General features: G+C 46.6%; 1 protein-coding gene across 1 annotated transcript in view; it reads right to left on the bottom strand.

Annotated features, from left to right (window-relative positions):
* LOC116937952 (NACHT, LRR and PYD domains-containing protein 3-like) overlaps positions 1-20,192 on the bottom strand; it is a 77,000-nt gene that overhangs the window by 17,980 nt on the left and 38,828 nt on the right. Inside the window, exon 6 of the mRNA XM_076059138.1 lies at positions 3,554-3,640. Coding sequence (XP_075915253.1) covers positions 3,554-3,640 — 87 coding nt within the window. The remainder of the gene's footprint in view (positions 1-3,553; positions 3,641-20,192) is intronic.

Here is a 20,192-nt window from a genome sequence, read left to right as displayed (position 1 = left end):
GACATCGCGTTTATATTATTTTATTTTGCATATTGTTTAGTCACATTACCCCCCCTCCCCTTTTACCCTTAACTTCCCCTCCTATGAAAATATGCTACTCTAAATCATTGCCCGATAGTGGTAAGGCAGTGAACCCAAGTGCTTGCAGTCGGCCCCCTCCCCATTTTAAGGGCGTATTGTGCCAGGCTGTTTCACGATTTTGACCTAAGTTTCTGTCTCGAATGTCCATGTTGTGGTTTTGTTGGATTATTGAGCAATACAAAAAAGAAAAAATCTAACTTCTTATTTGTGCAATATTCTTTAAAGGTCCAGTAATCGTTCTCTGCAATATTGATGTTTTTTTGTCGTTGTTTTGTTGTTCCTGTGCTCATGCAACCATGAATCTCTCAGCCTGGAAACTGGCTAAACTGGATCGTCCATGTAGCAAATAAAAAATACAGCAAACCCTTCCCTCTGACGGGTTAAGTTATTGCAGTTTTGCATTAAATGTATTCTGTGGCTCGACCATTCATTGTTTAATGCGAGATTCCTGTATTCATTGCATGTATGTATGTTGAACTTCTTTCACAACGTACGTACAGTACCATACAAGGATGCATGTAGTATATTGGAGTGGGGTGGGGGGGGATGGGCCAAGTGGGATCATGGACAAGGAAGAGCCCGAGGTCGGTGTGGTCACCCTGGGCGGCCGCTAGACTCCTCTTATTTCCTCACTAAATTCTTCCACTTCCTTTGTAATATATCCCAGTTATATATGAACTCCCATTTCATCTAGTTCTTATTCCCCTGCTACCTCCTCTGATTTCCTCACTAACGTCTCCCAGTTTTCACACACTTCAAAAATGTACCCCCAACTCACAATTCCCATGTCTCAAATGTGATTTCCCTTTCTTCACTACCTCCACCCACTTCCTCAAATTCCAACCAGCTCTTCACGTATCCTCAAACCAATCCCAATTATTATACAACATTTTCCCATATCCTGTTACTCCTATTTTCTCTTTCATTCCTTCCTTTCTAGCTTCTCTAATTCCCTATACGTTTTATTTTTACTCCTTCCATTTCTTCTATATCTCCTCCCACCTATTTGACCCCTCATACGTGTAATATAACGCTATCATTTCACTCCTACAATTCTAACACCGCAAATCCTGTAAATTCACCCAATGCCTCACAAACTCCTCACAGATATCAATGCCTCCTCGCACTTCCTCTCCAATTGATCGCATGTTCTCCATCTCTTCAGACTTCCTCTCTAGCTCCAACCATTTTCTAACTGCTCCTATTTCCTAACGCCATTCCCCTTTTAACTAATTTGACCCACATACTCACGAAGCTCTCACATTTTCCGTGCTATTTCCTCTAATTTTCTACAACTCCATTTTTATTTGTAGCTTTTCCTAATTCCTCAATACCTCACGATTCTACTCATACTCTTACTGAGTTGACTCAAGCTTCAATTTCCATCGACTCCACTCATTCCATTCTAAATCCTCTCATGGCCTCTCCAATTCCTAAAATGTCTTCTATAACTCTCCAATATCCTCTCATTCCTCCCATTCCTTCTAACTCCTACCGTTTCCTCTATAAGCCATCGCATGTCCGCTATAGCTTGTCCCATTTCCTGTCTAACTCCTCCCCTTCCCTACATCTTCTTCCACATCCTTACAAACCCAACCCATGTTCTCCCTACCTCCCAATAAATATATCTACCTACCATTGTCTCAATAATTATTCCCACTTCCTCAAACATTCATATTTCCTCTCTATCTTCACCCACTTCCTCCCAAGCTTCTCCACTTTCCTATTCAACTCCTCCACTTTCCTCACAAATGTCTCCAATTTCTATGTCCTCCCATGTATTACACTTTCCCCATTTGCTCCCCAACTCCACGCATTTCTTCTTTAGCTTCTCCCAATCCTTCTGCTACCATCAACTCAGATAAGGAGGTGGAGGCACTGCTGCTTTATCTGGAGTGTGGTACTAAGATGTAGGGCATTACCATCAGGCCTTCCAAAGCTAAGTACCTTCTTGGGTATTTTGTGCATCAAACATTCCACCACCTCAACTTCCCATTTGTGGTGGCACAGTTGTGTAGAAAGTCAAGAGCTTTCCCTACCTGGGCAGTGCATTTAGAACCACCTCTGGTTTGAAATTAGAGGTCTCACTTAGAATCAGTCAGGAAGCAGTATATTTTCATCGCCTGCATAATGCTGTGCGGAAGCTGCCTGGTCTGTCGCTACACTTGAAACTTCACATCTTCCTCAGCAACAGTTATGCCCCCCCTTCTCTATGCTTATGATACGTGGCCCCCTCTGATGTAACATCTGCACCAGTTTTAATATTCATGCTGGCCTGTACGATCTATCCTGGGTTTACCCAGGCTGGATTGTGAGGAGCTCACAAATCCTCGAAAGATTTGGACATTCCACTCAGTGATCTCCAAAAGGCAAGGCTGCGTTGGGTGGGTCATTTGGCCTGCATACTCAGCCACCGCATGTCCAAGCAGCTTCTGTTTGGCTGGATAGACGGGGCTAAATCGACACCACACTGGCTGGAGACAAGATGGACTGATGCGGTATGGGAGGATGTGGAGCCAAGTGGATTTGCCATAGACCAGTATCTGTGGTGTTAAGATTGGCCTCTATGAAAGAGGCTCGTGAAGGACGCTACTAGTCAGTTGGAGATAGTCACCCTCACCCAACAACGGAGGGCATAGCAGTGAGGCTCACAAAATCTAGTGTAGCGTCGAGTGGCTAAAATGCAGAAAGTTGGCACAGGTGGGGGCACAGTTGGTGCATCTGCTAGCCATCTCAGTCAGTCAACCCATGGCACCTTATTCTGTCCATGCCCTGCTGTCAGTGATCCTTCGACACTTCACGTGTCCTCAAATTGCACCTGGCACAGGAGCTGTGGAGACGTCACTGCCACTTAATGGTGAATGGCGAGTGTTGTTGTTGGTGGTGGCGTGTTGCCACAGTGGTTAGCGCCCTGCTCTATTAACCCAACCCACAACAGATTCCAACTCCTGACGAACATCAGTGATAAATACATAGGAGTCTCTGCCCACCTCTGAATCCACTCATTACCCATCACGTAGCTGTGGCTGATTTAAACTGTATATTGGGTACAGTTAAAATAATGTTAACATTAATTGGGGTGGTGTTTAAAAGTCACATGGGGTACATTGGTGAGTTTATGGCATTAATAAGGGTCAGGTTGTGGTGTAATGTACACTGATTGGTCGGAAAAGGTCAAGATGCCTGCCGATAGTTTTTCTAATCTTTTAATTTCCACTTATGGAGTGAAATAATCTATAGGGTAGAGTAGGTTATTTGTGAGAATCTGATTGGGAATTTGTAATTGTAATGTAAATTAATAGTGGTTTAAAGTGCTGCAACAAGTGAGGCTAGTTAATTAATGTGCATAAAAACAAGTGAAATATGAAATATTTTATCAATACTGAGTATCGTTGTGTTTTGTGTCTGTATTTGTGTGTTGATATTTGCTTAGGTGTTTATATAAGTGTGTGTACATCAGGACATCACTCACTGTAGCGCCTCCAAACTCTCTTCTCTCCCCAACATCCCATCAGCCAAAAGTCGGAGGCCGCTGTCTCCGATGCCGTTGTTACTGAGCCTAAACCCAGGTGGACGGGAGAAGAACCAGCGCTGACTCACTGAGCCCACATGAACCACAGGGTCAATCACGTGGTGAATTATGGACACTCAAAATGCGAATGGACATGCCCAGAGTACACGTTCATGAGCAAAGCTGGTCATTGTTTAATGCTGTGTTATACATTTGATATATACGTGGTATTCACGAATATCAGTTTACTCACAAGAATCCATTCAATTATACTGCACTGTACCTGTATAATTTGAAACGTGATTGCGTTTATGAGAACACAAAGTTGCAGCAGAGGATCACACAATTTTTCATCGAGGAACACAGGGAGATTATATTCACTAATATCACTATACATACAATCATCCATTCAATTTTAGTGCACAGTACCTTTATCATCTGAAAGTGTTCGAGTTTTCAACACACAAATGTGTAAAAGCACTTGGCCGTTGTGCAAATACAATTAGCATTTCCTGAAGAAGTGCATTGTGGTCCTCTTGTCACTAGCAACATATATTGGAGTAAATTAACTGACTAACAAAAGCAGTGGTGCAGTTTAATAATTTACAACTGTGTACTAGATTCATCCTTATTAAAGTTCGTGGATACACGTTGTTGGGATCGAGTGTGGGGGGGTCACACTTTCAGTGGGTTACGGGACAGACCCAGGTGCCTGGGTCGACTGACTGAGATGCCTATACAGGTCACCATACTTCAATAGGGATTACCATTGGTACAGCTATATTAGTACACACAATAGACAGGAAGCACAAGAACAATATGATCGTATAATGTGCATGCATAATGTACATTGATTACCATATAAACATCCAAAACGGCAATGGGTACCCATAATAATTTATATAAATTAATTAATCACCCCCACTTAGCGCAAGAAGAGCTCACAAGTGTTGCCATCACATCTACTCTATTTAAGGAATGAAACAGGACTTCTCTACAAATATGGCTGTCGCCTGATGAAGCTAGTTGTAATTTTAACACATAGGCTTTCGCGACCAATATTATTCATAATAAAGGTTTTTGGGTTAGATCGCGTTATATATGTGTCGTAACCCTCCACACCCGACACGGCCAATCAGCAAAAAAGTGTAACGTTGACAAAAGACAAATACATTTTGATTTAAAGCTTTCGTGACTGCAGTAATTCATATTCTTAGCTCATTCGGTAAAGTCACGTTGAAGGGAAACAATAAAATCATAAAATATATATAAAACAATAAAAATTCTCACGACACCTGATGACGACCGTTTGTGTTATGGTCGAAACGTGATAATTTTTATTGTTTTATATATATTTTATTATTTTATTGTTTCCCTTCAACGTGACTTTACCGAAAGAGCTAAGAATATGAAAAGACAAATAGTTCACTACTTTAGCCCACCGGTGTGTTGAAGAGTGAATCCACAACATTTACAGTTTGAGTTAGACGTTTCGCTGGTGATTACATCCAGCATCATCGGGAAATTCGCCAGAATGGTAAAGCCCTCACTTGCTGCCGGTCTTAAATATAGCAGCAGGGTGACGTCAGATTGTAAATGTTGTGGCTTGACTCTCCAACACACCGTTGTACTCTACTTGTAACGAATTGGCATGTTCTGTTTATGTAACAAACCTTAGTAATTGGATGTGTCGGGTGGGTTTAATGACACATTTAAGTGATATAACCTAAACAAAACTGTATTATGGATGATACTCGTTTGTTATTTCGGTAAAGTCACGTAGATATAAATAAAATAAAACAATTCATGACGTTTTGATCGCAACAGAAGCAATCCTCATCAGGTGGAACAACCACAGCAAGAAAACTTCTGAAGTAGGCAAGAGAGCTGCCATGGCAAGAGGTTATATAGGTAAGAAAGGGGGGAGGAGCAAGGGGGGAGAAAGAGGGTGGGGGAGGTGTGGGGCAGGGGAAGGGGGGCTCCGTGAGAGCTAGGGGGAGAAGAAGTGAGGCTGGGGGGGGGGAAATTGGCGGGGCAAGAAGTGGGAAGCTGAGTGTGGGACATGGGGGAAAGTAACTCGGAAAAAAAAAAACTGCTAGTAAATGGCAGGTATGATGGAAACAACTACAACCAGTTAAGGCTTTACCTGGTAAAATAACAATTTCAAAGATTGCTCAATTTGTATCCATCTTCTCGGTTGAAGTTATGTCTAAGTTTAAACATCTGGATGGTTTCATGAACAAACTTTTGATAGTAGCCCGAAGGTTTGCAGATTACCTTGTTCTCAGAAAAAAACAATATCATGCGAGCACACAGCGTTATACAATGGACAGCTATGGCAGAGGTACTGGTTCTGCCGTGTTTCAGATCAACCTTGTGTTCGCGAACCCGGTCGGAGACATGTCTCATTTCCCCAATGTAACTGCTACCGCAGGTACAACTCAGTTTGTAGACTCCAGGGTATTGCATATCAGGAATGACCTCCATCACAGATGGGATTAGATCACGGATTTTGCGTACTATATTGGATCGGACCTGGATCTTGTGTTTGTTTAAGATTTTGGATACTTTTTGGTAACACCTGCTATGTATGGTAAAGTGATGGTTTTGATTGGATTCTCAGGAGATTGTTTCTCCATAGTTGGAGAAACAGCTTTGCGAATAATGCGGTCCGAATACCCATTCATCTTGAGGGCTTTGTGTACGTGTTCCAGTTCACTGGCTAGGTGGTTCTAGATTTGAAGCTTTCGTGACTGCAAGGATTCATACTCTTTGTTTTTTTCGGTAAATTCACGTAGGTAAAATACAAATAAAAGAAAACAACTAAATTAAATCACGACGTTTCGGAGGCAACACAAGCTTCCGTCTTTAGGTGGAACAGTCACAGCAAGATACCTGCATCAAGTGGGGAGCTCTGAGACCCTCGAGCTTATATACAGGTTAAGGTGGGGGGGGGGGGGGGGGGCAAGCAGGGAACGATGATGGAGTGCGGGGCTAAGTTAATCCATCTTTTGTTATGTTGAGGGTTCGGGGGATGCGGTGGTTCATTGCACGGGGGCAATGGAAAAAAGGCTGTGCGCTTATAAGGTAGCTAAAGTTTAGACTTGGTTTATGACATCTTTCCAGTGGTTTCCTCCGAAACGTCGTGATTTAATTTAGTTTTTTTTACTGAAAAATCCCAAGAGTATTAATCCTTGCAGTCACGAAAGCTTCAAATCTAGAATTAATGACCTCTACGGGGAGGATTTCCACCTATCTGTTAGAGCGTTTAACAGACAACGAGATGAGAAGTCACAGCTCATCGAGACGCTAACCTTCCTCAAAAGAAGCCGCGATAACAAGGTAATACCCATCGCTTTCACACTCACATCTGCTGCTGTATCTGCACCGAACTCTAAACGGATTTTGTTTAATGCTAGCCTATCACTAATCTCAGAGAGGATAAGAGTTCCGATTTGAACTCGATAGTTTAGACAGGACTCTCCTACAATCTCATTTAATGTTAACAAAAAAAAATGCCCCCTTCTGATTTGAACCACGTTGACAACATGACTGCTGCCTCTGCTGATTCACTGTCAGTCAAATGCAAAGCTAACCTGATCGCTAAATTCAACCTCCTATCAAAGAAGAACCCAGTCCCACACATCACAAAACTGGACGTTAACAAATCGTTATTAATCAGAGTAACATCCCGATTTCGGAAAATCTGAAAACAGTACTGGCTAAAGGACTAAATTTCGCTGTCACCCCTAAACATATACTAGAAGAGGATATCATCTCTCAGGTCGATGTAGCCCTCAAAGGCATAGGACACATCCAAGTAGATGTTGCGAGAGCTGAAATAGCCACTATTCTTAAGAATGCTAAGAAACCCATGAGCAACATCAGCACAAATGAACGCTCTGAACTCGCGAATTTAAAAAAGAGCGATGATATAGTCATCCTCTTGGCCGACAAAGGCAATGCCACTGTCATTATGGATAAAAACTCATACAACAACAAAATCCAGGACCTTCTCAATGATGGGAGTTACTCAAAAATTAAAAGTGATTCTACTAACAGCCTAACGATAAAAAAACCAACAAGATCATCACTAGATCGACTTCCCTAATCGAACCAACCAAACGTCCCTCCCTAAAACCCTCCGCTGCAAGACCACCCAGATTCTATGGTCTTCCCAAGATCCATAAAGAAGGTACCCCACTGCGACCCATTGTGTCCACGATCAACTCCCCTACCTACAAGCTAGCCCGTTTTCTGTCGGATACTCTGCTTCCCTTCACTGGCAAGACCACCTCAGCAGTACTTAACCCAATTGGTTTCTATGGTCAAAGACATTGTACTATCTCCTGACGATATCCTCGTCAGCTTTGATGTGGTCTCTCTGTTCACTAAGGTCCCAGTACCTGATACCATAACAAAAATTGACGATTTGGTCCAACATGGACTGAACCCTGATGTACCTGCGCTGGTTAGGCACTGCCTCACCAACACTTACTTTACCTGGAATGGCACCTACAAACAAAATGAGGATACCCCAATGGGATCCCCCTTGTCACCAGTGATAGCCAATGTTTTCATGGAGAAATTTGAATCGGACGCCATCCAGACATCCACCCTTCATCCTTCCCTGTCGAAGAGATATGTGGATGACACTTTCGTCATTTGGCCACATGGCCTCCCAGCTTTGAACCATTTCCTAGACCACATCAATTCCAGACACCCATCCATCAAATTCACCATGGAAGTGGAGAAAGATGGCAAGCTGCCATTCTTGCATGTTCTGTTTGAGAGGAGGACTGATGGCTCTTTGGAACATTCTGTTTACAGGAAGTCCACCCACACAGATTCCTACTTGAAGCCTGATTCCCACCACCACCCGGCTCAAAATAATTATCTCATCAAAACATTATACCATAGAGCTCATTGCATTTCTGACCAACATCACCTGACCAGTGACTTACATCTAGCCCTCAAGATGAACGGTTACTCTGACCGTATCATCCGCCAAGCTGTTTCTCCCACCATACAGAAACAACCACTTGACACTCCAATCAAAATCATCACACTGCCATACATAGCAGGCGTTACTAAAAAGATTTCCAAAATTCTAAACAATCACAAGATCCAGGTTCGGTTCAATACAGTACACAAAATCCGTGATCTAATCCCATCCGTAAAGGATGTCATTCCTGACTTTCAGTACCCCGGTGTTTACAAATTGAGTTATATTTGTGGTGACTGCTATATCGGGGTGTTGTATATGTCGGTTGTTGAAATTTGATGAAAATAATACAAATATAAAGAAAGTGGTATTTAGCATAATTATGCTAATTATGCGTATAACTTATGCTAATTCGAGGGATAATCATATTAATTTACACGAGTGGGTGTGGTTATGTTAATGACAGTCTTTATGATCATCAGGCCCCGCCTCGTTGACGAGGTGGGGTTATCAATCGGAATAATGCAATTAATCGTTTGCAGTTATGCTAGTGTCAACTCGGCTTCGTTGTCTAACTTCGTATTATCGATCAGTATAAAACAATTATTCTCGCCTTGACATTTATTGAGTATGTATTAGTGTTTATGTAAGGTCACCAAGTTCATATCTCATCGCAGAACCAGTTCTTATGCATAGATTATAGGAAAGAATCACACCACAACTTCTGCATTAATCAATTCATTTCCTAATTAAACCTTAACTCTAATATATTATGTGAACTCTCAATCTCGGAACTTCAACACTATCAATACAGTATCATCAACGACTGTGTGATTTCACTTTGACAACGGCACATGGATTCCTTTCCCCGCATGACACGAGCCGTTTGTGAGAGAGAGAGTTAAAACATGCATATGCTTTTCTAAACAAAAACCTTCACTTATAATATGCAAGTTCATATATTTGAAAATATATTGCCCACACCGTCCTGCATTCATTTATATATCCATAAGCAATTCTTCCAGGAAACTTATCCGTTGTTTCCCTTTTGGTATCAGAGCAATTAATTCTTATGCAGCTTAAATATGAATAAAGTCCTTAATATTATGCGACGGTATTCATACGAAAAGTAATTAAACGAAAATTATTATTTCTAAAGGCACAAATATGGGTTCATAGATTAATCAGCGATATGGTGTAATTAATAAATGGCTTGTAGTGAGGTGTGCGGCGGGACGTGCTTCTCACGAGAGATTAATTAATTCGTGTACAAGATTGTATGATAAGGAAGCCGGTTCAACACGAATTCTTCCTGTGAGCGTAGCTTCGTGGCGAAGGTGTCAAGAACTAATTCGCATTGATTAATCTATGGGTAATCTATGCGATTAGAAGTACAATCACAAAACGAAATGTTAAGGAGGAAAATTATGAATATACTTATAAACGACAAATTGTCATCACTCAGTCTGCCACCATGCCTCCACGTTTTGATGATTGGCTTTTTTTCCTAACTCGTGTATGGGTGTGGAATATCAATTGTGTTGAATAGTCAGTGTTCAGAGTTGATTCTTTGCGTCAAACAGACGCTTGGCCTGTCGTCTGGTGGGGGCAGTGCGCGTCATACGTATCAGTCAGTTCTTCTGTCACCGTGGTAAACTGGTACGGCCGACGTAGGTTGACCAGTTGACACGTTGTTGTAGTTGCGATGGCCCACCGGTAGATGGCACTCACAGCTCGCTCGTAGCGTGCGCGGTGGTCTCGTCGCTAAACAGCGAGTCTCTCCATTCTGGCGGGCGGCAGAGACCCCCCCCCCCCCTTGCGTCTGCAGGGATGAGTTCTTCCCTTGAACTCTCCGATGAGAGTTGAGCTGAGTGTTGAGCTGACAAGCTGGTCTTGTCCGCCGGCTGAGCTATCCCCGATGAGCTCACGAGAGCTCCCCCGACGAGCCGAGCTGACGAGCCGAGCTCCCCCGATGAGCCCCCCCCAATGGGCCGAGCTCCCCGACGAGCCGAGCTGAGCCGAGCTGAGCCGAGCTGGCAAGCGGGTCTTGCCCACTTGCTGGTGAGCTGAGGTTCAATGCTGTAGTGTCCTATTTTATGCCAAAATCCCTCCTCTTGGCTCCTCCCCACATGGTGGAGCTTTTGATTTAGCTGCGTCGTGGTCTGGAGCGCGTGTCCGTATGTGTGCATCCGTATGTGTGTCCGTCCGTATGTGTGTCCTTGTGTGCGTCTTGTACGGCATAGTTCTGTTTTCCTCCTTTTTCCATAAACCACCAAAAAGAAAACAAGCAGATGTTACAAATCGTCTTGAAGGCGTCTCTCTGTCTGCCGGTGCGAGAGGGAGAGGCGAGCTCCCCTCCCCGCATGTCAATTCCCGACGCACCAAGGAATGGTTAGGGTTTTTAAAGTTAACATTTTATTCCATCATAAGCTGGCATCGCGTCACCCGCACCATGATTCTGTATGTAACCCAAGGTCTGTCGTGTCAGCTTTCCATCATGGTGTTTGACTTATGTCAAGGGAAGGTGCTCCCTTGAGCGTAAGCATATTCTTATCATGGGCTGCAGGAAGACAAAGGCGGCAGGGAGACTCTCTTTTCCCTGGCCCCCAGTTTAACATCGCTTAGTATCATGTAGTTTTATGTTTAACAAGGTTGTGTTCACCCTATTATCCTGGCTCTCCTTTCGTTTTATTCATTTCTGTCATTCCGTGTGTAAGCTTTCATTTATCATTTATTCCCGATATCCTGAGTCAAGAGGTAAGCTTCTTAATTCTGGGAATTCATATTCCTTGGTCTCTGCCAAGTCATATAAGCGAAATATAGTTTACGGTGAATAGCGTTAACATTAATGTTATATATGAATTATGTATTACGATTTTTTTAAATCAAAGCCTGTTCAACTGGGTTTTGCTGATGCTCTGCGCATTCCAAGCCCCCCCCCTCCCCCGGTCTCCCCATTCCACCGTACCCTCCTCAAGGCATTCTTTAACCCGCGGGGTCCAGATGGCCCCCTGCTATAATTCTTGTCTGTGGTGTTATTCCTGCTCTCCCGTGCTACGGGAAGACAAAGATGGCCGGGGTCTCTTTCTCTCTCTGACTCTTGAGAGAGGGAAAACACTGTATTATTATATTACATCAGTCTCCTGCAATTCGCTGTGCTCTGCGCTCTGTCTGTTCCCTCTGACCCTGGGCCTGTTTGTGAACTGTCAAAATTAAGTCAGTAGGTCATGTTAAATGGCTTTTCCATGACCTCCACATGCCGTTGCTGTGGAACTTTGTTTGGGTTGTTTTCTTTCATTATTTCTAAAATATATATATCTATATGTATCAGCAAATATTGTTATTGATATTAAAGATGGAAAAAGGGGCATGTACAACAGGGGAGACGAAACGACATTTCTGACCGAATTCGCGAGCACAAATCAGATTTGAAACACGGCAGAACGAATTCTTCGGTCGTGGCTGATCATTGTCTCAACATAGCGGGTTCTCATGACATTGTTTTCTCCGATAACCTCCCGGCTATTACCAAAGATTTGTCCATGAAGCCATCCAGATATACAAACATAGACACAACTTCAACCGAGAGGATGGTTTTAAATTAAGCAACCACTGGAAAGATGTCATAAACCAAGTCAAAACTTTGGCTACCTTATAAGTGCACAGCCTTTTTTCCATTGCCCCCGTGCAGTGAACCACGGCATCCCCCGAACTCTCAACATAACAAAAGATGGATTAACTTAGCCCCGCACTCCATCATCGTTCCCTGCTTGGCTCCCCCCCCCCCCCCCTTAACCTGTATATAAGCTCGAGGGTCTCAGAGCTCCTCACTTGATGCAGCTATCTTGCTGTGACTGTTCCACCTGAAGACGGAAGCTTGTGTTGCCTCCGAAACGTCGTGATTTAATTTAGTTATTTTATTTTACCTACGTGACTTTACCGAAAAAAACAAAGAGTGGCTAGGTGGTGTTGGTCGGAGATGCAGTGGGCACTATAGTGTTGTGTTTTGATGAGGGAATTCTTATGGGCCGGATGGCGGTGGGAATCAGGTTTTAGATAGGAATGTGTAGGTGGCTTTCCTGTAGACAGAGTGTCCCAACGAGCCGTCAGGCCTCTTCTCAAACAAACATCCAGGAATGGTAGCTTACCACCCTTCTCCACTTCCATGGTGAATTTGATGGATGGGTATATGGAATTTATGTTGTTTGCAAAATTGGTGCAATGCTGGCAGGCTATGTGGCCAAATGACGAAAGTGTCATCTACATATCTCTTCCACAAGGAAGGATGTAGGGTGGATGTGTGGATGGCATCTGTTTAAAATTTCTCCATGATAACAGTCGCTACCACTGGTGATAAGGGGTCGGCACTGCATGCAGAGTGTGGTGCCATCCAGCGCTGTCAGTCAGCACTCACCGAGCCCCTCCAGGGCCGGTACTGCACCCACATGTGAGTGGTGCCCACGATGTCAATACACTGCACGCCGTGCCTCTCTAGGGACAGCATTACACAGTGACATCCGTGATGTCACGACATCCCCCCCCCTCCCCACTTCGTAGCACTCAGCCGTCCCGGCTGACAACTCCCCCTTTTAAAAAGAATAACGTGACTAGCAATATAAAGTGAACAAAGCGAGTAAACACCCGGTGTGCCTCAACAATGACAATAAACAAATAAATACCCAAGCCCACCTATACAATACATATATAGTGGGCTCCAACGTAGACTCAGGCGTACTCTCGGAGGCAACATATTTTATTAATACCAACACTAACACAAGGGGTAACTGCCCCTTCACCAGATAATAACCTATGGTGGTGGTCCACCAGGCTAACTACACTAACTACACTGGGAGTAGCTACAATGGACAGGACCCCAGCTTGGGTCCAGGTCCACGTGTTGGTGACTCTTCTCGGACGTAGAATGTAGAACGTAGATTCTTCAGGATAATGACAGCAGTCGGTCCCCCTCGGGGACCAACTTTATTTCCTCCGTAGTGTGGCTAGCCCCGCCCTTAGCCACGACCACCTTCGAGAACCCTCGAGCAGGATCTCTACCCTGACATGTGACTACCCCTAGCCCCCACCTGGGGGCCCTGTGTAGACTTTACCAGTCACGTGTCCTTCGGAGTCAACCAGAGTGACATGGACCTTAGTAACCCCATTCGCGTGGCCGGAACTCTCACACCCTAACCTGTAAGGGTCGGCACTGCACGCAGAGTGTGGTGCCATCCAGCACTGTCAGTCAGTGCTCACCGAGCCCCTGTAGGGCCAGTACTGCACCCACATGTGAGTGGTGCCCGCAATGTCAATACATCGCATGCGGCACCTCTCTAGGGCCGGCATTACACAGTGACATCCACGATGTCACGACACATACACTATCTACAAATGTACAGTAATAAACGGGGAAAGGATGGAAGTACAGAACAAGAACCAGAAGAAAAAAACTAAATGCAGTAACGCTCGGAACCCCCTTCATCACCAACATCTCCCACCCTCACTGTGTAACAACACCTGCAGGCACAATAAAGGCCAGGTTCAGCCAATGACCGATACGGCCTGCCAACCAACTGATGGTGTGGGAGCGTGTGTGTATGGGGATCATGAAAACTGAAGAGTCTTTGATCGAGTCCATGTGGCCAGGCCCCCAGGGGAGGTGGGCTCGCTCTCCCTGGGGGTCCCGAAGGGAATATGCAAATGTTCCGTCGAACCCGGCTCGTCACGAAGAGCAGCCGGCCGGGTGGACGGGTTCTCCTCTCCCGAATCCAGAGGCGACAGCGCAGGTGGCGACTCGGGGGATGTTAGGCGTGCGGCGCCTGAGAACGGGATCACACGACTCCACTGAGGACCAACCTCAACGGGAACACACCTCAGCTTGCCGGACACATGTGACACTTGGCCCCTGCAGTGTGGAGATGGAAGGAACTCACACAGAGCGATGAAAGGCTTGAGGCGTTAGGGACGTACAATCCAACTCTGCCGCCCCAAGTGGATCCAGACACACTGTGGTCGAAGGACCCAAATCACATCAACCGGCCCTCTCCAGGGTTTAAACAATTTAGGCGACGTACCCACCGGTACCTGTGGACAGTGTAACCAGGCCCTCAGCTGCTCATTTGCCAATTGGCGTGATTTGGAATGTTCTCTGGAAGCCTCCCGTGCTTCGGAAAGCTTTTGAACGGTAAAGCGCATGAGTCAGAAATGTTTGATTTAGCATTGTTTGGCACAGCTCGTAACTGGACATCAATCAGGGGGTCGTGTTCTCTCCAGTACATAAAAAAATGTTGAGTAGCCGTTGGATGCGTGAGGAGCCATCCTATATGCAGCCAGGACTCCGGGAATATGCTAATTCCAGTCGAATTGGGACTCGATGACCTGATGGCACAACATGGAGGTCAGAGTCCTGTGCAGCCGCTCAACCATTCCATCCACCTGTGGGTGGTACGGTGACGTGCGACCTTTCTTTGTTCCCATCAAATCGCATACCTCTTGGAACAATTTTGAAGAAAATATTTTGCCTTGATCGATCAGACGACGTTCGGGAGCACCCCTGTCCATTATATAGCCATTGAGGAATGCCTCAGTGATAGTCGCCGCCGACTGGTTGGGGAGCGGCGAGGCCACAGGCTATCGTAAAAAATACTCAACTCCGACTAGCAAATACTTATTCCCATGATAGATAGTGGGAAATGGATCAAGAATGTCCAAAACAACTAGTTCATGTACGCGGGAGACCTGAATCGATTGCAACGGTGGACAACAGGGTTTCGCTGGCGGTTTCCGCTGCACGCACTGCAAAACTCTTTCAGCAAATTAGCGAGATACTCAGCCATGCCAGGCCAGAAGAAGTCAAGCTTAAGTGTAGCCAATGTCTTATGCACATCCAGGTGTAACAGGCACTAGTGTACCACCCAAATGACCTTACTCCACAGGGCAGTGGGCACAACTTGTTATAATGGTGCAACCCTCCTTCCCAATGCATGAGCAATCTGCCTCTAAGAATGACAGAGGCAATACCCCGTTGATCCCCGCCCCCATCAGCCTCCCTGATACGGCGTCGCAATTTAAGCAGGGAAGCATCTTCAACCTGGAGGCGCCCCCATTCTTCGTGATCCAACCCAATGACGGCGTCAAGCGCCACCGGACCTCCGGCCACCTCAGAGGTTACAACCTCGGCCGACGCCACAAAGGGAGGAGGCGAGTACTCGTTGGGTGGCTTACAGTACCCGCAGTCCAAAAAACACGCGCACCCATCGCTCGTTGGTAATCGAGAGAGAGCGTCAGCGTTCGTGTGTCGAGAGCCGTTGTGATAGGTAACATTAAAGGTGTAGTCACGGAGGAGCTACAACCAATGTAAAAGTTGGCCAGACGGCTGTTCAACATGCAGTGGGTGATGTAGCACTGCGTGGTCAGAGCGCACCTCAAAGCGTCTACCATACAAATAGGGGCGATACTTTTGCATGAAAAACACAATAGCTAACAGTTCCTGGCTTGGAACACAGTACCGTTGTTCGGCCAGAGACAGAACTCTGCTTCCTTATGCGATAACACTCTCGACGCCAGACAACTTGAGACAGAACAGCTCCAATTCCGGTGTTACTAGCGTCTGTATCAAGGACGAACGGCAAGGAAAAGTCGAGGTAGCTAGGACGAGGGGTGTTCACCAAGCCATCCAGAAGTGCAACAAATGCGGCCTCCTCCTCCCAATGGGATTTCTGACCCTTTGCCATCTAGGCTTGGAGAGGTGTAGCAATGGTAGTGAACCCGGCGACAAAACGGGGGTAATAGGACCCGAATCCAATGAAACTGCGCACCTACCCCATTGACGTGGGGGTCGGCCAAGTACGAACACACGGGGTTTTGTCCGGGTCACTCGCAATACCCAATTTACTTACTAGGTGGCCAAGATACCGAACCGATATTTGGAGGTGACACTTTTGTGGTTTAAATTTCAGGTTGGCCACACTAATTTTAATAAAGACAGCACGTAGCCGTTTGAAGTGTTCATCAAACTTACGGCTGAAAACGATCACATCATGGAGATATATTAGGCGTGACTTCCACTGGAGACCAGCCAGAATCAGTTCCATAAATCGCTGGAACATAGCCGGCATGGAATTAAGACCCATCGGAAGCCAACTTAATTCGACCAAGCCTTGTGGTGTATGAAAGGCTGTTTTGGGCTTAGAGGCTTCGTCTAGCAGCAACTGCCAAAACCCAGATAGGAGATCAAGAGTGGAAAAGAACCGTGCTCCTGATAGAGCATCCAGTGAGTCGCCCATTCAAGGTAGAGGGTACGCATCAGCAACAGAGATCTTATTAAGCTTAGAGAAGTCAACACAAAAGCGCAAGCTACCATCCTGCTTTTTAACAAATACAACTGGGGCTCCCCATGGGCTGGTGGATGGTGAAATAATATCCGCGGCTAACATTTCGTCAACCGTTAGCCGAACGTGTTCTTTTTTTGTAGGGCTCACCCGGTATGGATTCTGCCGGATGGGAGCGGCATCACCCGTATCGATGTGATGACTCAAAAGCGTAGTGCAGCTGATGTAAAATTAGCCTTTGCAAAAAACATCCCAGAATTTGCCATTAATTCCCCCCTCTGGACGTCAGACAATTCCGAATTTTCTGAACAAAGCGTATCCATCCACCCCTCATCAGGACTCTAGCACGGCTGAGTATTTGATGCGGAACCCACACTGACAATGATGCTTCCCTTATGAAGCGCTAGCGACGCATGAGCGAGCACGGTTCCTTCTTTAATGATTGACATGTCTAACCCTGCGTTAAGGACCTGAATGAAGGGTTCCTGATTATTGGATACCAATGTCTGGGCCCCTACTAACGTCAATCCACGACTGTCTTGATTAGAGGGTTCCAAGAGGATTCCTCCCACCATCGCCTCCTGGTCTAGTGGCTTTCGCAATCGCAAAGGGACCAACATTTGTGCGCCGGGGGGAATCTTTACCATCCTACGTGTAGGTGCTTGCACGGTAGCGTTAGCTGTGGACAAGCGAGTGGGAGAAGGCAAGAGTGTCATTTGACGGCCAGATGGTAATTCAGGGCACCCCTGGTCGATCAACATTTTCAGAGGCATCCTTCGCAGAAAATCAGTCCTGAGCAAGCAGGGAATAGCAAAAAACGTTAATACAAGAACCGGTCCTGTAAATTTGACATCCACAATGCACACTTCCACTGTTATTCTCCCAATGATGCACAATGAGCCGCCGTTTGCGGCGAAGCATGGAGCTTTCGACAGGGCATAAGGTACAACATTTAGGTGGCAAGATATTATAAATCAACTCTGAAATGATGGTCGCTGACGCACTGGTGTCAACGAGCATCCTGATTACAACCCCTTCTATCAATCCAATAACACTCGATGGACCAGCTCCGACCACTGACTGGGTCGGAGCGGCCGGCCGGTCCGATCAAAGTCAAAATCCTCCCACACCGACGCATGACCAGAACAGAAACAGAACGAGATGGGTGAGGTGGATTCAGGGGCCGAGTGTGTGGTATGTCGCAACTCGCCTTCGGGTGCAGCGGAGTGGCAGACGGTCGGACGAATGACGGCGGTGGTCCAGGGAGGCATCATCGCGGCACGCGGCAGCCCGACGAGACGTGCCCCGGCAGGCCGCAGCTGTAGCACACGACGAGCCTTCTCCCAGGACAAGGAGATGACTTCCGCCATTGTTGGTCTTCCGCCAGTCGCACCATGCCGTCCCCTCGCCCGCCTCCGCTCTGAGTCGATGCGTAGGCTGGGACAGGCTCCACATCTTCATGTGTATCGCGCGCCTCATGGGGTGCGGTAAACGCCGCCAACCTCTTGTGTTGTTGCAAGAGCTGTTGAGCCTGGATGCATCTTGCAACCTTGATAGACGAAAGATCATAGTCTACAGCCAGCAGGACGATGTTGAGGTCCTTAGCCAAAGCCAGCAATCTCTTGAGGACCAGCGAGTCGACTCCATCGTGGTCCATCCTCGGAAAGGCAGCCTTTGCTAGCGCCAAAAGTGTGCTACGGAAGGTGAGGGGCGTCTCGTCTTCTCCCCTCCTCCACATAGCGAACTTATGGTGCACATTCGGCGGCGGCTGGTAAATTGCCACCATTTGGTCAAAGGCTTGAGTCAGCTTGGCTGACTCAAGCCTTTGACGGCGAGATGATACGAAACGCCGCCAGGGCGTCGCCATCAAGGGTGTCGGGCATTGCCAAGTCAGCGTTTGTCAGGAACTGCCGATTGAAGGCCACTCAGTCGCCTCCGGTGGCTGTAAATTATTTTAAGAAGGGCAGTCGTCACCAGAGAGATGGGACGCTCACAGGTGAGCTTGATGCAGATTTGACAGGCTCTTATCAGAAGAGCAGCCGCTCTTCTAATAAGATTGCGGCTGCAAGCGCAGGCTGCACCACAGAGGTTACCGCTTGGCGTGAAATGGCGGCGGAAACTTTATTTCCGCTTGGCTCCACTGCTTCCCCGTCCACTGCTGTCTCCTCGTAGTGGAGTTCCACGACGATGGATGCAGCGGCTTGGAAGAGCTCTGCAAGGCAGGATGTGCCGCCCGGCACTCCTTCACCGACGGCGGTGAGCCGTCACGTGCCCCGGGTCAGTGTGCTGCTCTGTGACAGCACCTTGCCTTCCTCCTCCGGGGTCGCCATCCCCGGGGCAGTTTAAGGGATGAGGTCTTCATCTCGTCCAACGTCCTGGTACATAGTCTGCATCGCGTAGCCATAACCAAAGACGTTTAACTCTACTAGAGAATGTTTGTCCACTTCCGACACCAGTTGTGGTGGATTCAACTGAGTCGCAGACGTACTCTTTAGTGGCAAACACATTTATTAATACCAACAAACGGGGTAACTACCCCTTAACACTCTCACAACCAAGCGAACTGCACTGATTACACAGTAACTAGCTACAATGGACCGGACCACAGCTTGGGTCCAGGTCCAAGTGTTGGAGACTCTGTATAATGTAGAATGTAGAACGTAGATTCTTCAGGATGAACAACAACAGCCGGGGTCCCTCGGGGACCCGGCTTATATCCTCTGTGGCGTGGCTGGCTCCGCCCCTGGCCATGACCGCCTTCCAGAATCCTCGAGCAGGATCTCGGCCCTGACACGTGACCACCCCTAGCCCGCACTTTGTGGTCTTGTGTAGACTTAACCAGTCACGTGTCCTCTGGGGTCAACCAGAGTGCCACGGCCTATAGTAACCCCATTCCCTGTGACCGGCACTCTCACACCCTATTCTGTAGGGGTCGGCACTGCAGGCAGAGTGTGGTGTCATCCAGCACTGTCAGTCAGCGCTCACCGAGCCCCTCCAGGGCCAGTACTGCACCCACATGTGAGTGGAGCCCGTTGAAGTCAATACACTGCTCGCCATGCCTCTCTAGGGCCGGCATTACACAGTGACATCCGCCATGTCACTACACAAGCATGGAGAAGGGAGGGAATGACCGTGGCCGAGAAGACCTGAAGCTTCATGTGGAGCGACAGTCTATCTAGCTTGCACACAGCGTTGCACAGCCAATGAAAATATAATGCCGCTCGAGTGAGACCTCAGCCCCACCAAAACTAAGCATTCTTGTGTTATTTTATTTTATCAATTTATTATTTTATTCTCATTCTACGTGACTTTACCGAAAGAACCAAAG

Source organism: Petromyzon marinus, assembly GCF_048934315.1.
Source record: "Petromyzon marinus isolate PM22_M1 ecotype Great Lakes invasive population chromosome 84 unlocalized genomic scaffold, UKy_Petmar_22M1.pri1.0 chr84_unloc.3, whole genome shotgun sequence".
NCBI lineage: Eukaryota > Metazoa > Chordata > Hyperoartia > Petromyzontiformes > Petromyzontidae > Petromyzon > Petromyzon marinus.
Note: the sequence above shows the minus strand (reverse complement) of the source record. Positions and strands in the feature narration are given on the sequence as shown.